Genomic DNA, 19,134 nt, shown 5'->3' on the forward strand with positions numbered 1-19,134 from the left:
CCCCGTTGCCTCACCCGAACCACCCTGCTTATCCCAACACCCTACCACCCATAACCGAACCTGTAGAGAGAGTTCTCGCAGCTGTTGTTTCATGCTTGGAGCGTGACGTGGGTTACATGCGCTATACGAGGGAGAACGTTTCCAGAATGTTAAAAGACGGAACCGAGACTAAGGAGGAGATTTCCCGCATGGCAGCAGCAATGAAAGAAATGCAAGAGACTAGCGATCAACAGATGAAGGTTATGATGAAGATGCAAGCTGAGATGATAGACTTGAAAGAGCAACTCCAAGAAGCAAGGACCCGAACCGAGATAGCTCTAGAGCGTTGCGATGTCTTACAAATGCAACTTGCTCAGAACGCAGCCGAACCTGAGGCAGAGCCCGAGGCCGAGCCTGGGGCAGAGCCTGAAGTGGAACCTGAAGAAGATCCCGAAAAGGAGCCTGAGGAGGATCCCGAGGAAGATCCCGAGGAGGAACCCGAAGAAGAACCGGAGGAAGAACCGGCTGAGGAGGAGGCACACTCAGAGGTGTCCTCAGATGACGACATCTAGTAATGATGACACTTAGATGGAGGGGTTGTCTCCATCCGAACTATTATTTTTCTATGATTTTTAAGGATTGATTGGAAATACTTTGTAGCGAATACAATGGTTTTAATCATGAACTTTTATTTAGACTAATATGTGGTTGTGATGTGATGTTGTTTCTTATTTCTTTCTTACCTATCTTTTTATTACATGTATGGTGTGTTATATATGAAAGAAAAATTCATGTCTAACATTTTATACTGTGATTCTAGGAAATGGCTGGAAGAAACGCTGGACGAGGACGTGGTAACATCAGCTTGACTGCAGCTGAACTCCAAACTCTGCTGAACGACCATGTTGCGGCCGCTTTAGCCGCACACGTTCAGAATCAAGCTGGAGGTCCGAGTGGAACGTGTACCTTCAAGAACTACCTTGACTGCAAGCCCAGTACGTTTAAGGGCACTGAGGGAGCTATAGGCTTCCTGTGTTGGGCTGAGAAGGCTGAGTCGGCCTTTGATATGTGTAATTGTCCCCCTGCCAGTAGGGTCAAATTCGCTGCTGGAACACTTGAGGATTCCGCCCTCACTTGGTGGAATTCGAACGTCCAGATCCTTGGATTGGAACTGGAAAATGCGATGAACTGGGAGGAGTTCAAGAATATGATGCGAGAGGAGTACTGTCCGAGAGAGGAGATTTCGAAGTTAGAGTCGGAATTTTGGTCACTGAAGATGGTGGGTTCGGAAATCGAAGCCTACACTACTCGTTCTCACGAGTTGGCTGTGATGTGTCCGCGGATGGTGGATCCGCCGAGCAAGAGGATAGAAATGTACATTGATGGATTAGCACCGCAGATTCAGGGCATGGTGACGTCTTCCAGACCAGCCACGATCCAACAAGCGATCCGTTTAGCTCACAAACTGACGGATCAGGCTGTGACCCAAGGTGCGTTACCACCTAGGGGTTCGACCGTTAAAGCCCGTGACAACCAGAGTAACGACAATAACAGCAACAGCAACCCGAACAGCGGGAAGAGGAAGTTTGACAACACCAGATCTTCATCCTCGAACCTCCCACCGCAACAACACTACCGTAAGCCCGAATTCACTCGGAGCTTTAACACTCAGAATCACAACAACAACAACGGTAGCGGGCAGGTTTCGAGCGGATATGCTGGGAAATATCCAAAGTGCAACAGGTGCAACTATCATCATGTTGGCCAGTGTGACCGTGCCAAGTGTCATAGATGCGGAAAGATGGGTCACCAAGCGAAAGAATGTAGAGGAGACCTTGCGGCAAAGGGTGCTCCTAAGCCACCTATGACGACGAAGGGATGCTTTGAATGTGGGCAGAAAGGTCATTTCAGAAAAGATTGCCCCAAGCTGAAGCAGAATGACAACAATGGGGGTAATGGAAGTGGCAGTAATGGTGGAAGCAATGGCAAGGGAAGAGCGTTTGTGATTGAGTCGGGTCAAGCCCGCAATGATCCGCACGTGGTGACTGGTAAGTTCCCTGTAAACGATTGTTTTGCTTCTGTATTGTTTGACACTGGAGCTGATAGGAGTTTTGTGTCGAACGCCTTTAGTCAACTCTTGGACGTAACTCCAATTCCGTTAGATGCTAAGTTTCCTGTTGAATTAGCTGACGGTAAGACCATAGTAACGACTCATGTACTTGCGGGATGTAAGTTAAAACTGTCAGGTCATATCTTTGATATCGACCTTATTCCTTTTACGCTTAGTAGTTTCGATGTCGTTGTCGGCATGGACTGGTTATCCGAGAACCGAGCGGAGATTATATGCCACGATAAGATATTCCATATTACCACCCCTTCCGGCGAGATCATTTCGGTCCGAGGCGAGAGAAGCGGCATGACCACCAGCGTCATTACCCTTATGAAGGCGCAGAAGTATCTACGAAAGGGTCATCCGGCAATTTTGGCGCAGATTGTTGAGAAACCCGCGGAGGAGAAACGAATTGAAGATATACCTGTTGTGCGAGACTTTCCGGAAGTTTTCCCGGAGGATTTGCCCGGACTCCCTCCTATTCGTCAAGTCGAATTTCAAATCGAGTTGACACCCGGTGCAGCACCCATAGCACGAGCCCCGTATCGGCTCGCACCGGCGGAACTTCAGGAGTTGTCCACTCAGTTGCAAGATTTGTTGGATAAGGGTTTTATCCGACCTAGCTCATCGCCGTGGGGAGCCCCTGTCTTGTTTGTCCGAAAGAAAGACGGGACTTTCCGAATGTGCATCGACTACCGGGAGTTGAACAAGGTGACGATCAAGAACCGTTATCCTTTACCCCGAATTGATGATTTGTTTGACCAGCTTCAAGGATCGAGTTACTACTCGAAGATCGATCTGCGATCTGGTTACCACCAGCTGAGAGTGCGCGAGGAAGATATTTCAAAGACGGCTTTCAGAACACGGTATGGTCACTATGAGTTTTCGGTTATGCCTTTTGGCCTAACCAACGCACCAGCCGTATTTATGGATCTCATGAATCGAGTATGCAAGGCGTACCTCGACAAGTTTGTGATTGTGTTCATTGACGATATTCTCGTCTACTCCAAGAACGAAGCTGACCATGAAGAACACTTAAGGGTAATTCTGGAACTATTGAAGATGGAACAACTGTATGCTAAACTCTCGAAATATGAATTTTGGCTTCGCGAGGTTCACTTTTTAGGACATGTGATCAACGAGAATGGTATCCATGTCGATCCCGGTAAGGTAGAGGCCATCAAAAACTGGGAAACACCTAAGACTCCGACTGAGGTGCGACAATTCCTAGGACTGGCCGGCTACTACCGGCGTTTCATCGAGGGATTTTCAAAGATTGCTCAACCCCTCACCGCTTTGACTCACAAGGGCACTAAGTACAATTGGGGTGACGCGCAAGAATCCGCTTTTCAACTGTTGAAAACCAAGCTTTGTAGCGCCCCTATTTTAGCCCTCCCCGAGGGAACGGAAAATTTTGAGGTACAATGTGACGCATCTATACAAGGTCTCGGTTGTGTGCTGATGCAACTCGAGAAGGTTATAGCCTACGCCTCTCGACAACTACGGGTTCACGAGAAGAACTACACGACCCACGATTTGGAACTCGGAGCTGTGGTGTTTGCTCTTAAGATATGGAGGCATTACTAGTACGGTACCAAGTTTACCATTTACACCGACCACAAGAGTCTCCAACATATCTACGATCAGAAGGAGCTGAACATGCGACAGCGTCGTTGGGTCGAGCTGCTCAAAGATTATGATTGTGCCATCAACTACCACCCTGGCAAGGCCAATGTGGTGGCCGACGCCCTCAGCAGAAAAGAAACAGATAAACCCAGACGGGTGAGAGCATTGCAACTCACGATTCATGCCAGCTTACCCGATCAGATTCGCGATGCGCAACTGGAAGCTTTGAAAGATGATAATCTTCCATCGGAACTCATGCGGGGCATGAACAAGCAACTTGAAACCAGATCGGACGGGGTCCGATATTTTGAGAACCGGATTTGGGTTCCACGATACGGAGAGTTGAGAACTCTAGTGATGGACGAAGCTCACAAGTCCCGATATTCTATCCACCCTGGCTCAGATAAAATGTATCATGATTTAAAGGCACTTTACTGGTGGCCGAACATGAAAGCCGACATTGCCACCTACGTGAGCAAATGCTTGACTTGTGCCAGAGTCAAGATAGAATACCAGAAACCATCTGGTCTACTGCAACAACCGGAACTCCCAATGTGGAAATGGGAACACATCTCAATGGATTTTATTACGGGTTTACCTAAGACACCGACGGGATGCGATACCATCTGGGTGATCGTTGACCGGTTGACTAAATCGGCACACTTCCTAGCGATTAAAGAAACGGACAAAATGGAAAGACTGACTCGTGTTTACATGAAGGAAGTAGTGTCGAGACACGGAGTGCCTGTCTCGATCATTGCCGATCGAGATTCTCGTTTCACTCCGCACTTTTGGAAGTCGCTGCAAAGCGCACTAGGCACCCGTCTCGATATGAGTACAGCATACCATCCTCAGACGGATGGGCAAAGTGAACGAACTATTCAGACCCTGGAGGATATGTTGCGTGCATGCGTTTTGGATTTCGGAAAAAGTTGGGAAACCCCCTTACCCTTGGTAGAGTTTTCGTACAATAACAGCTACCACGCAAGTATTAAGGCAGCGCCGTTTGAAGCGCTGTACGGACGGAAGTGTCGATCACCACTCTGCTGGGCAGAGGTGGGTGACAGCCAAATCACTGGTCCAGAACTGGTACTCGAAACTTCGGAAAAGATTGTTCAAATCCGAAATCGCATGGCAGCAGCACGAGACCGCCAAAAGAGTTACGCCGACAAGCGCCGAAAACCTCTCGAATTTCAAGTGAACGATCGGGTGTTACTCAAAGTCTCACCTTGGAAAGGTGTGGTTCGCTTTGGGAAGCGAAACAAACTCAATCCATGGTATGTTGGTCCGTACCGGATAACTGAGCGCATTGGTCCGGTGGCGTACCGACTGGACCTACCAACAGAACTCAGTGGCGTACACAATGTATTCCACGTGTCAAAATTGAAGAAATGCCTGTCTGATGAAACCCATGTAGTCTCTTTCGAGGAACTACAAGTTGATGAACAGTTACGTTTCATTGAGGAACCAGTCGAGGTTTTGGATTGGGAAACCAAAACGCTCAAGCACAGCAAAATTCCAATCGTTAAGGTTCGTTGGAACTCGAGACGTGGACCGGAGTTCACGTGGGAACGCGAGGATCAAATGATGAAAAAGTATCCTCACCTTTTTGAAAGGCTAACCAAACACAGAAAACCGCGAAACTCGGCAAACCGTCAGACATCACCGGAGGTATGAATTAAATTTCGGTACGAAATTTCTTTCTACTAGGGGATGATATGACAAACTGAAATTTTTTTTCTTACTCTTTCAGACACTCATCACGACTTGACTCAAATTTTCGGGACGAAAATTCTTTAACATGGGAATGATGTGACAATCGTCAATTTCAGGTTAACTCCGTTAACTCAACTCCGTCAATTCAAACTTAAGATCACTAAATCTATAACGCACACTTCATTACATTTAAACTAGGGTTTAAATGACGCTTAACACTTACTACATGTGTAGTCTTTCGGGATTTGCACCGAAACGCAAACGAGTTGACGCAAACGATTGATGAATAAACGAAAAACGTCAAAACAATAATTATGTGATAATTATGTGTTAACATATGTGTTACTTGATTATATTGTGTGTAATGCTAGACAAGAAATAAGAACTAAGTTAGTTAAGTTAGAAAAACAACACTTGAAAGTAGAGGGACTTGAGTGTAACTTGTATATCTATAAATATATCATTAACTTAACCCTAACTATTATTATTATTATAAACCCAACCCCGATCGGAACCCTCCCACCCCAAAACCTTGGCTGCCGTCCACTTTGCACACACATACATCAAGAAATCAAGCTTGTGATTGAAGAACTAGGTGCTAGGAAGGTATAATTGATCATCCTTTACATTCTTGTTGATTGATTTTGATGTTTAATGGGTTAATTGAAAACCCTAGATGAGCCGATTTCATGTATGTATGAAGTTAACATGATTGTTGTTGATTGATGATGATTTGATAACTAGATTGAATCTTGTTGCATGTAAATTGTTGTGTCTTTGATTTGAGTTCAAACACAAACCCTAATCAAGTATGTAATATGTAATTGATGTGCATGGATGGTGTTTATGGAGTCTAGAGGGTCATATGAATGCATGATAGTTCATAGGTTGTTAATATATTGAGTTTGGATGCAAACAGTTTCTGGACAGAATGTGTATATGATGTTTAAGTGACTGTAACGAAGTGTAAACGTGAAAATTGGTTGAGATTATTGGTACTGCAGTAAACTAGGTTGAGTCTAGTTTCTATAAAGTATAAGTTTGTAATTTTTGGACAAGTAGAAGTTAACTTTTATGATTTTACAAAAACGTTGTGCAAAGCTGAGCTGTTAGACCTGCTGTTAGGTTATGTTGTAAATGTTATATCTCATGAACTACGAGACCAAATGGGTTGGTTCCACTTCTGGAAGTTGACTCATTGAGTTAGAAACCAAACCCAAGTGGTCTTGCATTTATTGGATTTTTCGTTTAACGGGAATTGCTAATAAAATTCTGTTGTGCATGAATCTGACTGTTATGAGTTTGCTGTAATGATTTGATGATTGTGAGAAAACTATGAGGAATAAAAATGTAATAAAATATGTTCTGGAAACATAAGACGTATGTGCTTCTGTGATGATTTTTAGTAAATTAATTGAGATGCTATGATCGGTGAAGTAGTACAATCTTTCTAGTAGGATTTCTGTCTCGGTGAAACTAGCTGCTGAGTTTTGTGAAAATGCATGAAATATGATACTTGCTAATTTATTATCGTGTTTTGACCAAATTGCCCTTGAGGGGAATGATTGCAAGATAATTGTCGTGCTTTGACTAAAATGCCCTTGCGGGGAATAACTGCTAATTGATTGTCATAATTTGACCAAAATGCCCTTATGGGGAATAATGGCTAGTTGATTGTTAATTGTTGACCAAAATGCCCTTACGGGGAAGAATTGCTAGTAATGTACGTTATGAATACATGACACGTATATGGTTGCTTACACATGTGATGTGTCACAAAAACACTTGTTAAAGTCACACACGATTCACGAACGAAACACGAAACATGTTATGTGCATAGGTATTATGTGCCGGGTCTAGAGACTCGATAATATTCCGACACTTAGAAAAATCTCTTTGTTGTTTTAGAACGTTAGAGAGTTTTTCGGTGACGCGCATCTTGGTGATTTATTTTGGGAAATTCTTCGCAAACAGTGAGTTTCACTTTCCCCTCTTTAAACTGTTTTCAAACGTTTTTCAATTGGGGGAGATAACATACTCCACAACGCATTTAAGATTTTGTTATAAATTATATATCACTTGTAAAGGCTAAGTGGCAAACGAAACATTTGAAGTCCTACACATCGAACCGGTTAATATTTAGAATAGCGAGTCACTGTTGAGTAGTACTACTGGGTTTGACAAACCCCACCCAACGCTAAACTCGACTGGAGGTCGAGCGGGTGTAATTTTGGCTAACACGTACCATGGTCTGGAGGACCTGGTGACAAGGCACTTACTAAACGAGTCAGCTTCGGTGTCGAACACTTAGTAATACTTGTTGTATAGACTAGCTACCTATCGATATATAATTTGACATAACACTATCTGGTAACGCAAAACGCTTAACGCAAAACGCCGTAACGTGGTTACGCAAAACGCTTAACGCAAAACGCCGTAACGTGGTTACGTGAAACGCTTAACGTAAAACGCTGAACGCAAACGCTAAACGATTTATTTTATATAACCTGTGAACTCACCAACCTTGTGTTGACACTTTTAGTATGTTATTCTCATGTAGCCGAGGCGGGCGCGCGGTTTAGGAACATGCATTGATTGAAAACGCTTTTGTCCTGCAAACTTATTTTTAACGATTATCTTTGGTTTTAAGTCGTCCTGCGTGACGCAACTTTTGATTAAAGGTTTTTACGCTTCCGCATTTAAATTACTTGTAAACGTTTTCATGGTTTTGAAACTTTATTTTATGGTTTGAATATAACTGATGATTCCGATCCTGCCAGTTCACACCCTCTGACGGTAAAACTCCGTTAGTGGATTTTGAGGGTGTGACAATTTGTCAAGAAAAGGGGGAGATAAAAACTTTCAAAGAGCATATTCGATCGTTATCTTCCTACCTTCGCAAGGATTTCTTGAAAAATTACTGTAATTCGGGTGGTAATTCATGTTTGCAAAGCTATGTTTGACCGAGTTCAAGACTGTGTTTGTTCTTCGATTGGTGATTGATTTGTTCATGATTGAAACCTGACTATGTGGGATACGAGTGTCTGTCCGTTTACTTCTTTCTGAGGGATTTTGATCCTGACTATGTTGGCTACGAGTATTCGGCGGATTGCTTTTGTTGAAGGGGACATTCTTGAATGGATTGATGTGGTTGAGGAATATACGGGTCTTGTTATTGGATTTAAGAATCTGATCGTTCGGGATTGATTAACGAAGGTTGGAACTCTGAATCATATGCCCAAAGCATTAGCGCATCCAAGCGTATTGGTTGCCGAAGACCTTCAAAGGGTTATATTTTGGGATAGACGTTATCAAGAGAGTGAAGACCGTTGTGAAAGATGTGGAATGATCGGGTTGTTCATGAAGATGTGTGACGAGGTTAAACGTAAAGACATTTGTACTTTACCGGTGCGACAGATAGTCGATGACTTGCTGCTAATTGATTCGTTTGATTGAACTATATCATATGCCAGCTGGATGATCGAAATGATCACCTGGACATGCTTGTTTGAGGGGGAGATCTATACGAGTCGCTCAAGTTGTTGGTTTGCTTACAAAGAGTTATATTTTGTCTGTTTGCTCAAGCCCGAGAATCATCAACCAAGGGGAGGTTGGTTGTACGGCTGATGATATGCAGTTAAAGTATTCACGGTTAAAGTATTGAACTTTAACGTATTCGACGTTAATGTATTGGTCGTTAACGTATTCGTCGCTAAAGTATTGAAGGTTAACGTATTCGACGTTAAAGTATTGGATGCTAAAGTATTGGAAAGCATTCGACAACTACGGTCAAGGGGGAGTTTGTTAGTGCACGGATTTGGTGTCCGAAGCTGTTCGAATATGATAGGGGTTGTTTAGTCTTTATATTAATGTATAAAGGCACATTCGCTAAGGATGTTTAGCGAATGGGCCACATTCGTTAAAGACTAGACATATTCGTTAATGTAAGAGCTCATTCGTTACTACTGTGTAACGAATGGAGGCTCATTTGTTAAAGTAATGCTCATTCGCTAAGGATGTTTAGCGAATGGGAGGTCATTCGCTATGGGAAGCCTTATTCGTTAGTGATGTTAACAAATGAGGAGGACTGCCTATAAATAGGCCTTCCCTAGTAAATGTGCATAGAGATCTGTGCCATATTTATGTTTCTGTACCGTTACCATGCCGGATTCTCTCTAGACTCATAATGTATCTTCATCATGTAATGTAATCATCCTTTAACGTATTGAACACGAGTTAACGTATCGATTTGCGACTAGATTCCTGGTTCGTAAACGTTCGTATAACGTTTCTACATATGTCGACCCATTTTGACCCGAAAATAACAAGATGAAATTTCAAATGACCTATTTTGACTCATTTAGTTAAAATCTCTAACCCAAACCAACCAATTTAATTTTAAAATAACTCAAATTGATCCATTTGAAATGGTTTGGGTCAAGATTGCCACCCCTAATTATGATAATAACTAATTAAATAAAATCCTAGAATCAAAGATCCTGTTAGTTTTAATGGGTCATAAACTAAACCCATGGACCATGGATACCTTGGATTAATGAGAATGAAGATTAGAAATAAAAATGGATATAGTTATGACACAATTTTTGTTTATTACTAAAGTAAGATAAGATAAGATATGAATATTGGTTTTAAATAATCCAAACTATGCCCTATTGGTAAATAGTAGTCCCAACTTTAAAGTTGGCTGGTGGCAGTACCAACTAAATAGGTATTTGTTTTAAACGGGCCGCGACTAACGGATGTTAACTCCGTTAGTGATTTGCTGACGTGCACTAACAGTCCCAACTTTAAAGTTGACTGGTGGCAGTACCAACAAATACCTATTTAGTCGGTACCTAAATATTACGTGCCCCGGCCGATGGTCCGACCGGCACTACTCTCTAGCCAGCCTTGAAAGAAGGTCATGCTTTTCAAGAAAGATTTTGGCAGGCTTTCAGCTCGGTAAACTGGAGCTAGTCAGTCCAACTCGGTAAAATTGGATTTTCATTGTTCCTCACGTATTTTTCGTTATTTCTCATGTAGATAATTTGGAAGACGAGAATTAAATGATAAATATTCTATAATATTAAAATTTGAATATGAATTTGTGAAATACTTTAGTATATGAACATGTATTTTTTATTTATATGGATATGCACATAGGTTTTTTTTCTATAATTTTAATATACTTATAATATATATAATTTCCTAAAAATGAATTTCGATATAATTTACCATGTCCAAGTACTTCCCGCCTAGTCAGGTCAAGTACTCGTAACCTCCCACTCAACTGTCAAGTCAGTACCTCATGAATTCTGCAACCTTGCCGGATAGTATTCAAATTAGTGAAGAACCTCCATCTCCACTTTTAAATAGAGCTAGACTAAAGCCTTCCAAAGTTACAATACCCGTGATCTCGCAATATTTTCCCTCATTGGAAGCCCCAAAGAAGTAAATAGACACTTATCCAACTTACAACCAGAGATCTTAGCACAATCGGCCACCTCGTCATCTCCCACACCCGCCAACCCCATACAAACTAGATTGATACTATTTAATTTTCATCACTTGAGACGTCATTATAAAGGGTTGACTTCTTCATCTTGACAAGAGGTTAATACCTACGAATAATACTACAAACGCCTCTTTAACAAGTTTGCCAATAACAGCACGTTAACTACGTACCCTTAAATTTTTGTGGATGTTTCCACTACTTCCGATCAAGACATGTAGTTCTTCATGGATCATGCGGAGTTTGTTGGCTCGATAGGCCCTCAAACGTGTCACAAACCATTAACCTCACGATCCACACGTAAGAACAAAAATGTTGGTTTACTCAAACAATGTGTCATTGTGATACTAATGAGCTGAGGACGGGGCACCATCATGGATAGAGTGTATGGCTTTCAAATCACATGACAACACCAGCCCACTCCATGTGGGTAAGATGAATGACTTCATTCTATGGCAAAGGTTTGCCACACAAAATTGATTTATTGTTGACCATTGAAAAATTAAAATGAGTTAATAAAGTTTTAGGGTACTTGTGGGTAGGTGTTGATAGTAACTTTGTTAGGTAATTAAGTGTAGAAATGAGGTGTCAGTACATGATTGACCGGTACATGGGTAACACCCATAAGTGCTCCTTCCCCTCTTATATCAACAGACGCATAGTGAAGTAGCAAATAATAAGTGAATATTAATTAATATTCTTCAATATAAAAAAACTGGCACAGTTATAAATGAAAAAAAACCAACACATCAAGGTCCCATTTACAAGAAAATTCAAGCATTTTGTCATCAAAGTAGCAAAAACAAGATTCATTACAAAAGTAAATTTAACAACTAGTAAATTGCATGAATTGGTGATACTCATGATTTGCTTATTAAACTAAAAGGCAAGAAAAGTCTTTAATTCAAATTCAAACCAAGCAAAAAGTTGTGTTCGTTTTAAGTTGGACTCTTTTCATGTATCATAACTAATATAAAGTTTTAGTTGATGTGTTGTCTAGTTTAACCACATCCGTAAATCTCTTTAGTTATGACTACTTTAAGTATACGTTATGGTTCTTCCTCAATTGAAAAGAGCTCGTTTTGGAGGAGTAGAACGTTTTAGTGGATGCGTTGTTCAGTTTCACCACCTTAGTAAATCCCTTTAACTATGCTCACTATTAAGTTGGACCCTTTTCACTCTTCGATCTTCCGCATTCTAAATGGTCCATATATACATATATATATATATATATGGTTTTGATCAAATACAAATAAAATTAACGTGTTAATTATAAAAATCAAGTAGAGTAATTATATATAAAAATAGAGTAAATATGTAATTACATAATAAAGTAACTATGTAATCACATTAACATTTTAGTAAAAGAGAGTCACAAATAAGTGAAAATTGCAAATTTAAAAATCCACAGCAGAACTAGAAGAAAATTAATGGTAGATGTTCATTTGGGACCAAGTGATAAATTAAAGTCTTTCTTTGAAGTGTTCCATACGGTTAAACCCAAATTCGCTTAACCATATATAACATACGTACGTAGAGTCGGTCATTGCAAAAAATAGTTTGAAAAATGAAAAGTATTTCACTGACCGGTCTGGACGGGTTAACTTGATTAGTTTTCCTTTAGACTTTAAACATTTAATTTCCAAACTTTCACGTTATATGACTTTTGGTGTTGCAGTTAACGTACACTACCTTGAAGGCATCCTATAAATTGATATATATTCCCTTAATTGTAAACGAAAACACACACAAAAATATAAAAAGAAAGGAGAAACATGCAGCTTCATATAATTATTTTCCTCTCTCTTCTTGCAATGGCCTTGGGAACCCTTCAAGGTTCCACCATTAACAATATATCAAAGCCAAACTGTCCAACCCACTGCGGGAATGTGATGGTTCCATACCCTTTCGGTATTGGTAATGACACAGGTTGTGCGCTTGACAACTCGTTCTACGTGACTTGTAACAAGTCCTACGAACCTCCGAAGTTGTTCCTTCTTTCTGGCAATATAGAAATATACAACATTTCAGATACGGAGTTCCGCGTTGGCACTGCCGTTGCGTATAGGTGCTACCACAAAAATGGAACCATACGAAGTTATTTTGATTGGTGGATGCGGGTTGGTGAATTCAGCTTCTCTCAAAAGAACAGGTTCACAGTCCTCGGGTGTGATGATCTTTCTACGATCAGAGGGACCAATGGTGCAGACTTTTCAAGTGGCTGTTTGGGACTATGTAGCAAAGCACAAGATTTATCTGATAACGGAACGTGCTTAGGAATTGGCTGTTGTCAGACATCTATACTGAATGGCCTACAATACTTGAATGTTACACTTAGTTCCTTTCAAAACCACACAGATGTTTGGTCCTTCAACCGCTGTGGCTATGCGTTTCTTGGCGAGGAAGGCAGTTTCTCGTTTCAGGGCGTCCGTGATTTATATCCAGATTTGGGTATTGTGAAGAGGGTAGAGTCCAATGTCACTATTGTTGTAGATTGGGTGATTGCGCATTCCACTCGTGGTTGCTCTGAGTCTACCGCATGCAAAGAAAATAGTTCCTGCTATGAGATAGACACTGGTGGGTATCGTTGTAGATGCAACGATGGTTATGAGGGTAACCCATATCTTGATCCAGGCTGCCAAGGTCAGTTTCCGGTATATATCAAAATATATCTCAACATGCATAGGAAGTATTATATATTAATAGTTTACTTAAAGTAATGTTCTACATAAATCTTTAATAATTTTGATTATATGACTTTTGATTGAAGTTTCAGTGTGTAGCTCTTCAACTTTGTATCAACACAATTTCTTTTTCCTATTTTAAAAAACAACTTAAAATAGGATATGTTCTGTTTTCTTTAATATGTCTGCTATGTTTCCTTTTTATAGACATCAACGAGTGCGAGGATCTAGGTTCCAACCCTTGTTTTGGTGATTGCATAAATACTCCAGGGAGTTACAATTGTACATGCCCACCGGGATCGTTTGGTGATGCAAATACAGAAAATGGTTGTCGAAAGACTCAAAAGCCCAAAGATTTGAGGTTTTCTTCAACCGCTTTCATTATAGGTATTTCTTTCTTGAATATGTTAGGATTAAACGCACACACGAAACTGAACACACACACGAAAGCAGTAAACGAACACGAGGATTTAACGTGGTTCGGTCTAAACTGACCTACGTCCACGGGTGGCAACTAGGTATATCTTTATTGAGTGACAAATATTACAAGTACATAATGTTGTTTATATAGAGACTGAACTAGGGTTAGTAAATTATTATGCAAGAAATCTAAACCGGGCCGGGCTTGGGCCCGACCGCCCACAACCGTCTCCTCTTTTGACTTTATATAATAAACCGGGCCAACAAGGCCTACGAACCCAACAATCTCCTACTCGGAGGCCTTGAGTACTCTCGTCTGCACTCCTGATTGTACTTCTGTAATCTGAACATTAAACTTCTTCTAGTTGCCACCGCCTTCTCATCAATTAACCTGAAGGCCCGTTGAAGCTCCCCGGAGCTCCAACACGTCAGTCATGGCTGAAACTGCCCCTGACCCGTTCTCTGTCCCTACCGGCTCCCACTGTAACGAACTACCGGATCCTGAGATAACCTGAGAACAAACACTCTCCATATTCAGCAAATAATTCATTGGAGAGACTTTTACAGCTGGAATACTGGTTTTCTTAATCCACTGTCGACCTGGAACTGTAACTGAAACATGACCTGTGCTCCCACTGTCACGATGTCCCCCAACTGATTTAACCTTCCTAGCTCGTTCATCCTGAATCTTCACTTTGGCTCTGGGTTTGTTACTTGCAAAACGAACCTTCTTCTGCCCACGAGATTCTGTGAACCGGATTTTGTCTTTCACCAAAACTGGATCCACTCCTTTCGATGACATATCGACCATATACAACGAACCCATTTTCTTGCCACGAGCAACAACGAGATTCCCTTTGACTACTTTCCACTGCCCATTCCCGAACTTAACATCGTGCCCCTGGTCATCCAACTGCCCAACTGAAATCAAACGTTTCTTCAAACTTGGAATAACCCTCACGTCTTTCAAAGTCCAAGAAGTACCGGCTGAAGTTATCAAATCAACGTCTCCCATACCCGTAACCTCTAAAATATCATCATTCGCTAGTCGAACCTTTCCAAAATCCCCAAATTTAAGATTCTTCATCGTTTCACTACAGTGAGTGGCATGAAACGATGCACCAGAATCCATCACCCAAGCATCAACGCTACTCTCAACACTACAAACCAAAGCCTCATCACTACTGACCCCGTCATCTGTGTCGTCTTCTTTAACGTTCACCTCTTTCTTACCATTCGGACACTGATTCTTGAAGTGTCCTTTCTCTTTACAACCCCAACATTCAATATCCTTACGAGTCTTAGACTGACTCCTCTTCCTGCTCCCACTGCCTCGCTGTTTTCCCCTACCTCTACCTTCTGTGACTAGCATATTGCCTGATGATTCACCTGAACTTCTGCGTCTTGAATCTTCTCCCAGAATCAGATCTCGAATCCCATCGAAAGTAATATTTGTAGACGAACTACAAACTGCAGTCACTGTTTGCGACCAACTGTCGGGCAAAGAGGATAATAACAAGAGGCCTTGAACTTCATCATCAAACTTAATGTCAACTGACACTAAGCGGGACAAGATCGAATTAAGATTATTGATATGAGTTGTAACTGACCCACCCTCTTTCATTCTTGTTGTCACTAGCTCTCGGATAAGATAGACTTTATTCGTTGCCGAAGGCTTCTCATACATGTTGGATAGTGCGTCCATCATACCACGGGCTGTGGTTTCTTTCATGACGTTAAACGCCACATCTTCCGACAACGACAATGTAATACAAGCCCTAGCTTTCTTGTCTAACTTCTTCCAATCTGCTTCTGACAACTTTTCTGGTTTTTCATCCTCAAACACTACATCCAAGTCTTTCTGACAAAGTAGTGCCTCAATCTGCATCTTCCACCAACCAAACTTCTGTCCGTCAAACTTCTGTATCGAAACCTTTCCGTCTTCTGCCATAACAATGACTAAAACGAAAAACTGGATAAAAACAGAGACAGACACAACAATGGCACGAGCCTAAACTTAACGGCTGTTCAACTGAACTCTGTTAAACAATCAACCTATTTAACGCAGCGGAATATTGAACTGAAAATCAGAAACTGAAACTTTAAACTGAAACAATAAACCTGACAAACGCGGTTGGCACTGGTTTTGGTTTCTTTAACGCTTCTTCTAATTGACAACGGTTCTTCAACTAAAACAGGATCTTGATTGAACTGTTATTGGCTCGTTCTTTGCAACTATGATCTTGACCCAAATAATTTCTTTACGGGCTAAACTGCCCAAACTTTGGCCCACACAATCAAATTTGAGCTTACTGCTTCTTTGTTTCTCACGTGGCCAAAAAAAAAACAAAAACCAACTACCAAATCTATTTTAGTGGGCCCAAACAAACTAGGTCAAAGTCTCCTGCCTCTCTCCAAGACAATATCTTCCCTGCTCCAAGAAAGAATTGTTGCTCTTTTTATGGCACGAACTCCAACTCCAAGAAAAAATAAATAATACTAACTTTTCTTGATTCAAGTCAATCGCAAAATGCCAAAAAAAAAGAGAATAAATAACACGTCAACCGATCGAGACGGAGCCGCAGGTACACGGTGGTGATGCGTGAACGATTGCTTACGAAAATTAAACAGAACCTCAACTCAGATCGTCGGCACTGAAATAAGATCTCTAGCCGGCAATCCCGTTTCTCTTCTCGACGGCGGCGCAGAAAACCCAACCGGGCGGCGGCGAAACCCAACCTCCGATCTCTGGTGTGGCAGCGACGAACGAAACTGGTTCAACGTGTTCTTCGCGTGATCTGAACCTAAGCTCTGATACCACTTGTTAGGATTAAACGCACACACGAAACTGAACACACACACGAAAGCAGTAAACGAACACGAGGATTTAACGTGGTTCGGTCAAAACTGACCTACGTCCACGGGTGGCAACTAGGTATATCTTTATTGAGTGACAAATATTACAAGTACATAATGTTGTTTATATAGAGACTGAACTAGGGTTAGTAAATTATTATGCAAGAAATCTAAACCGGGCCGGGCTTGGGCCCGACCGCCCACACCCGTCTCCTCTTTTGACTTCATATAATAAACCGGGCCAACAAGGCCAACGAACCCAACAGAATATATATAAAAAAATGTGTCAACGTACACTACTAGAAAATAAATCTTTTCTAAGATGGTAGTTTCCAAAAACGATGTTCTTCATTGCAACTGATCACAGCCACTAATTTGAAATGATTTTCATTTTCATTTCACCTGTAGCAATCGTGTTTGGGCTGTTAGCAATGCTATCCGGTCTAATTGGTATTTTATATGGAATAAGGAGGAGGAAGCTAATGAAGCTTCGAGAAAAGTTCTTCGAGCAAAATGGGGGAGTGTTACTGAAACAAAAAATCAGCTCGCATGGGTCTCATGAGGCAATGACATTGTTTAGCACATCACAACTTTGTAAAGCCACTCGCAATTATTCTAAAGATAATATTATTGGCCGAGGTGCCTATGGCGTAGTGTACAAGGGAGTTTTGTCTGATAAACGTGTTGTTGCAATAAAGAAGTCTAAAATAGTGGATGAGAGCCAGGCAGAGCAATTCATAAATGAAGTCTTGATCCTCACACAAGTCATCCATCGAAATGTGGTAAAGCTTTTAGGGTGCTGCTTAGAAGAGGAAGTCCCTGTATTGGTTTATGAATTCATCTCTAATAACACTCTTTTCTATCACATTCATTCTAGATTGGGTGGAATGAGTTGGTTATCATGGGAAAATCGATTGAGAGTAGCTATTGAAGCTGCAAGTGCACTTGCCTACCTTCATTCGGAAACTATCATGCCAATCATACACCGAGATATCAAGTCTACAAACATACTATTAGATGATAACTATACCGCAAAAATTTCAGATTTTGGTGCATCAAGATTAGTCCCATTAGATAACCAACATGTAACTACTCTTATTCAAGGCACACTAGGGTATTTGGATCCAGAGTACTTTAGCACAAGCCAACTAACAGAAAAAAGTGATGTATATAGCTTTGGAGTGGTCCTTGCAGAACTGATAACTGGGGAAAAAGCAATTGGTGTTGATAGGTCCGATGTTGACAAGAATTTATCAATATATTTTGTCAACTCTGTTACAAACAAATGCTTATACGAAATTGTTGAACCTCGAATATTACGTGAAGGGAGATTTGAGCAAATAGAAGCGGTAGCCGACCTGGTGAAAAGATGCCTTAATGCACTAGGCCAAGATAGACCGACAATGAAAGAGGCGGCTATGGAACTAGACAACTTGAGGAAATTCACAACTCATCCTTGGATTCAGCGACAAACTTTTCAAAACACCATAAGCTTAGTTCTTGAAGTTGAGCATCCGGATCTTTATGAGGTCCCACTAGTCTCATATGGTACTAATGATAAGGAATCTTAATCGAGTAGCACATATATTGCGTTTGAAGGTAACAAATCACGCAGATAAATTTTGTGAGCATCACCACCTCACCAAATATGGTTGGTATTCAAGATATTAGTTTGAGATTTATCATTAGTCAAAGTTTGTAATATAATAGTTGTTTTTGTTCACTAAATGAGCGGTTTTCTTTTTCTCTATATTCCCATTCCCATTGTATTTTATTTTTACTTTCTTGTCTCTATATTCTAGTTGTATTTTAGCACTGCATGCAACTCTATATTTGATAAGGCTTAGTGGTGTCCACCATTTATTAGGGTTGACACGAACTTTTCTGGCTCGCCTTTTTACTTTCTTCTGTCTTCACAAATGCCCGCATGCATGTACCATTCATCTCTAATACTTTTTATATGACCCTGCCGATGAATTCTGAATACCGAGGCTTGGTTTCATAATAATTTTTTGCTTCGTATTGGCACTGGCGTTGCTTACAACCAAAATGGAACTGTACACGATGATTTTGATTTTGATGTGTGGTTTAAGTTAAGTGAATTCACTTTCTCTCAAAAGCACAAGTTTACTGTCCTTGGGTGTGACGATTATTCTTTCATGAGAGGGACAAACGGTGTATGTAGCAAAGAAGAGGATGTGGCTAATTGTAACACCCTGGCTAAAGTGGAA

At 41.1% G+C, this 19,134-nt stretch overlaps 1 protein-coding gene across 1 annotated transcript; it reads left to right on the top strand.

Annotated features, from left to right (window-relative positions):
- Nucleotides 1-12,718: 12,718 nt before the first annotated feature.
- On the top strand, nt 12,719-18,474 carry LOC143548270 (wall-associated receptor kinase 2-like). The gene is made up of 3 exons (XM_077039483.1): nt 12,719-13,586; nt 13,835-14,014; nt 17,312-18,474. Exons 1-3 carry the CDS (start codon nt 12,719-12,721, stop codon nt 18,472-18,474), a joined length of 2,211 nt encoding a protein of 736 aa, XP_076895598.1.
- The last annotated feature ends 660 nt before the right edge of the window (nt 18,475-19,134 follow it).

The sequence above is a fragment of the Bidens hawaiensis genome, unplaced genomic scaffold (assembly GCF_021521415.1).
Source record: "Bidens hawaiensis isolate Kalapana, Puna unplaced genomic scaffold, B.hawaiensis_p1.1 tig00014983_1, whole genome shotgun sequence".
Lineage (NCBI taxonomy): Eukaryota > Viridiplantae > Streptophyta > Magnoliopsida > Asterales > Asteraceae > Bidens > Bidens hawaiensis.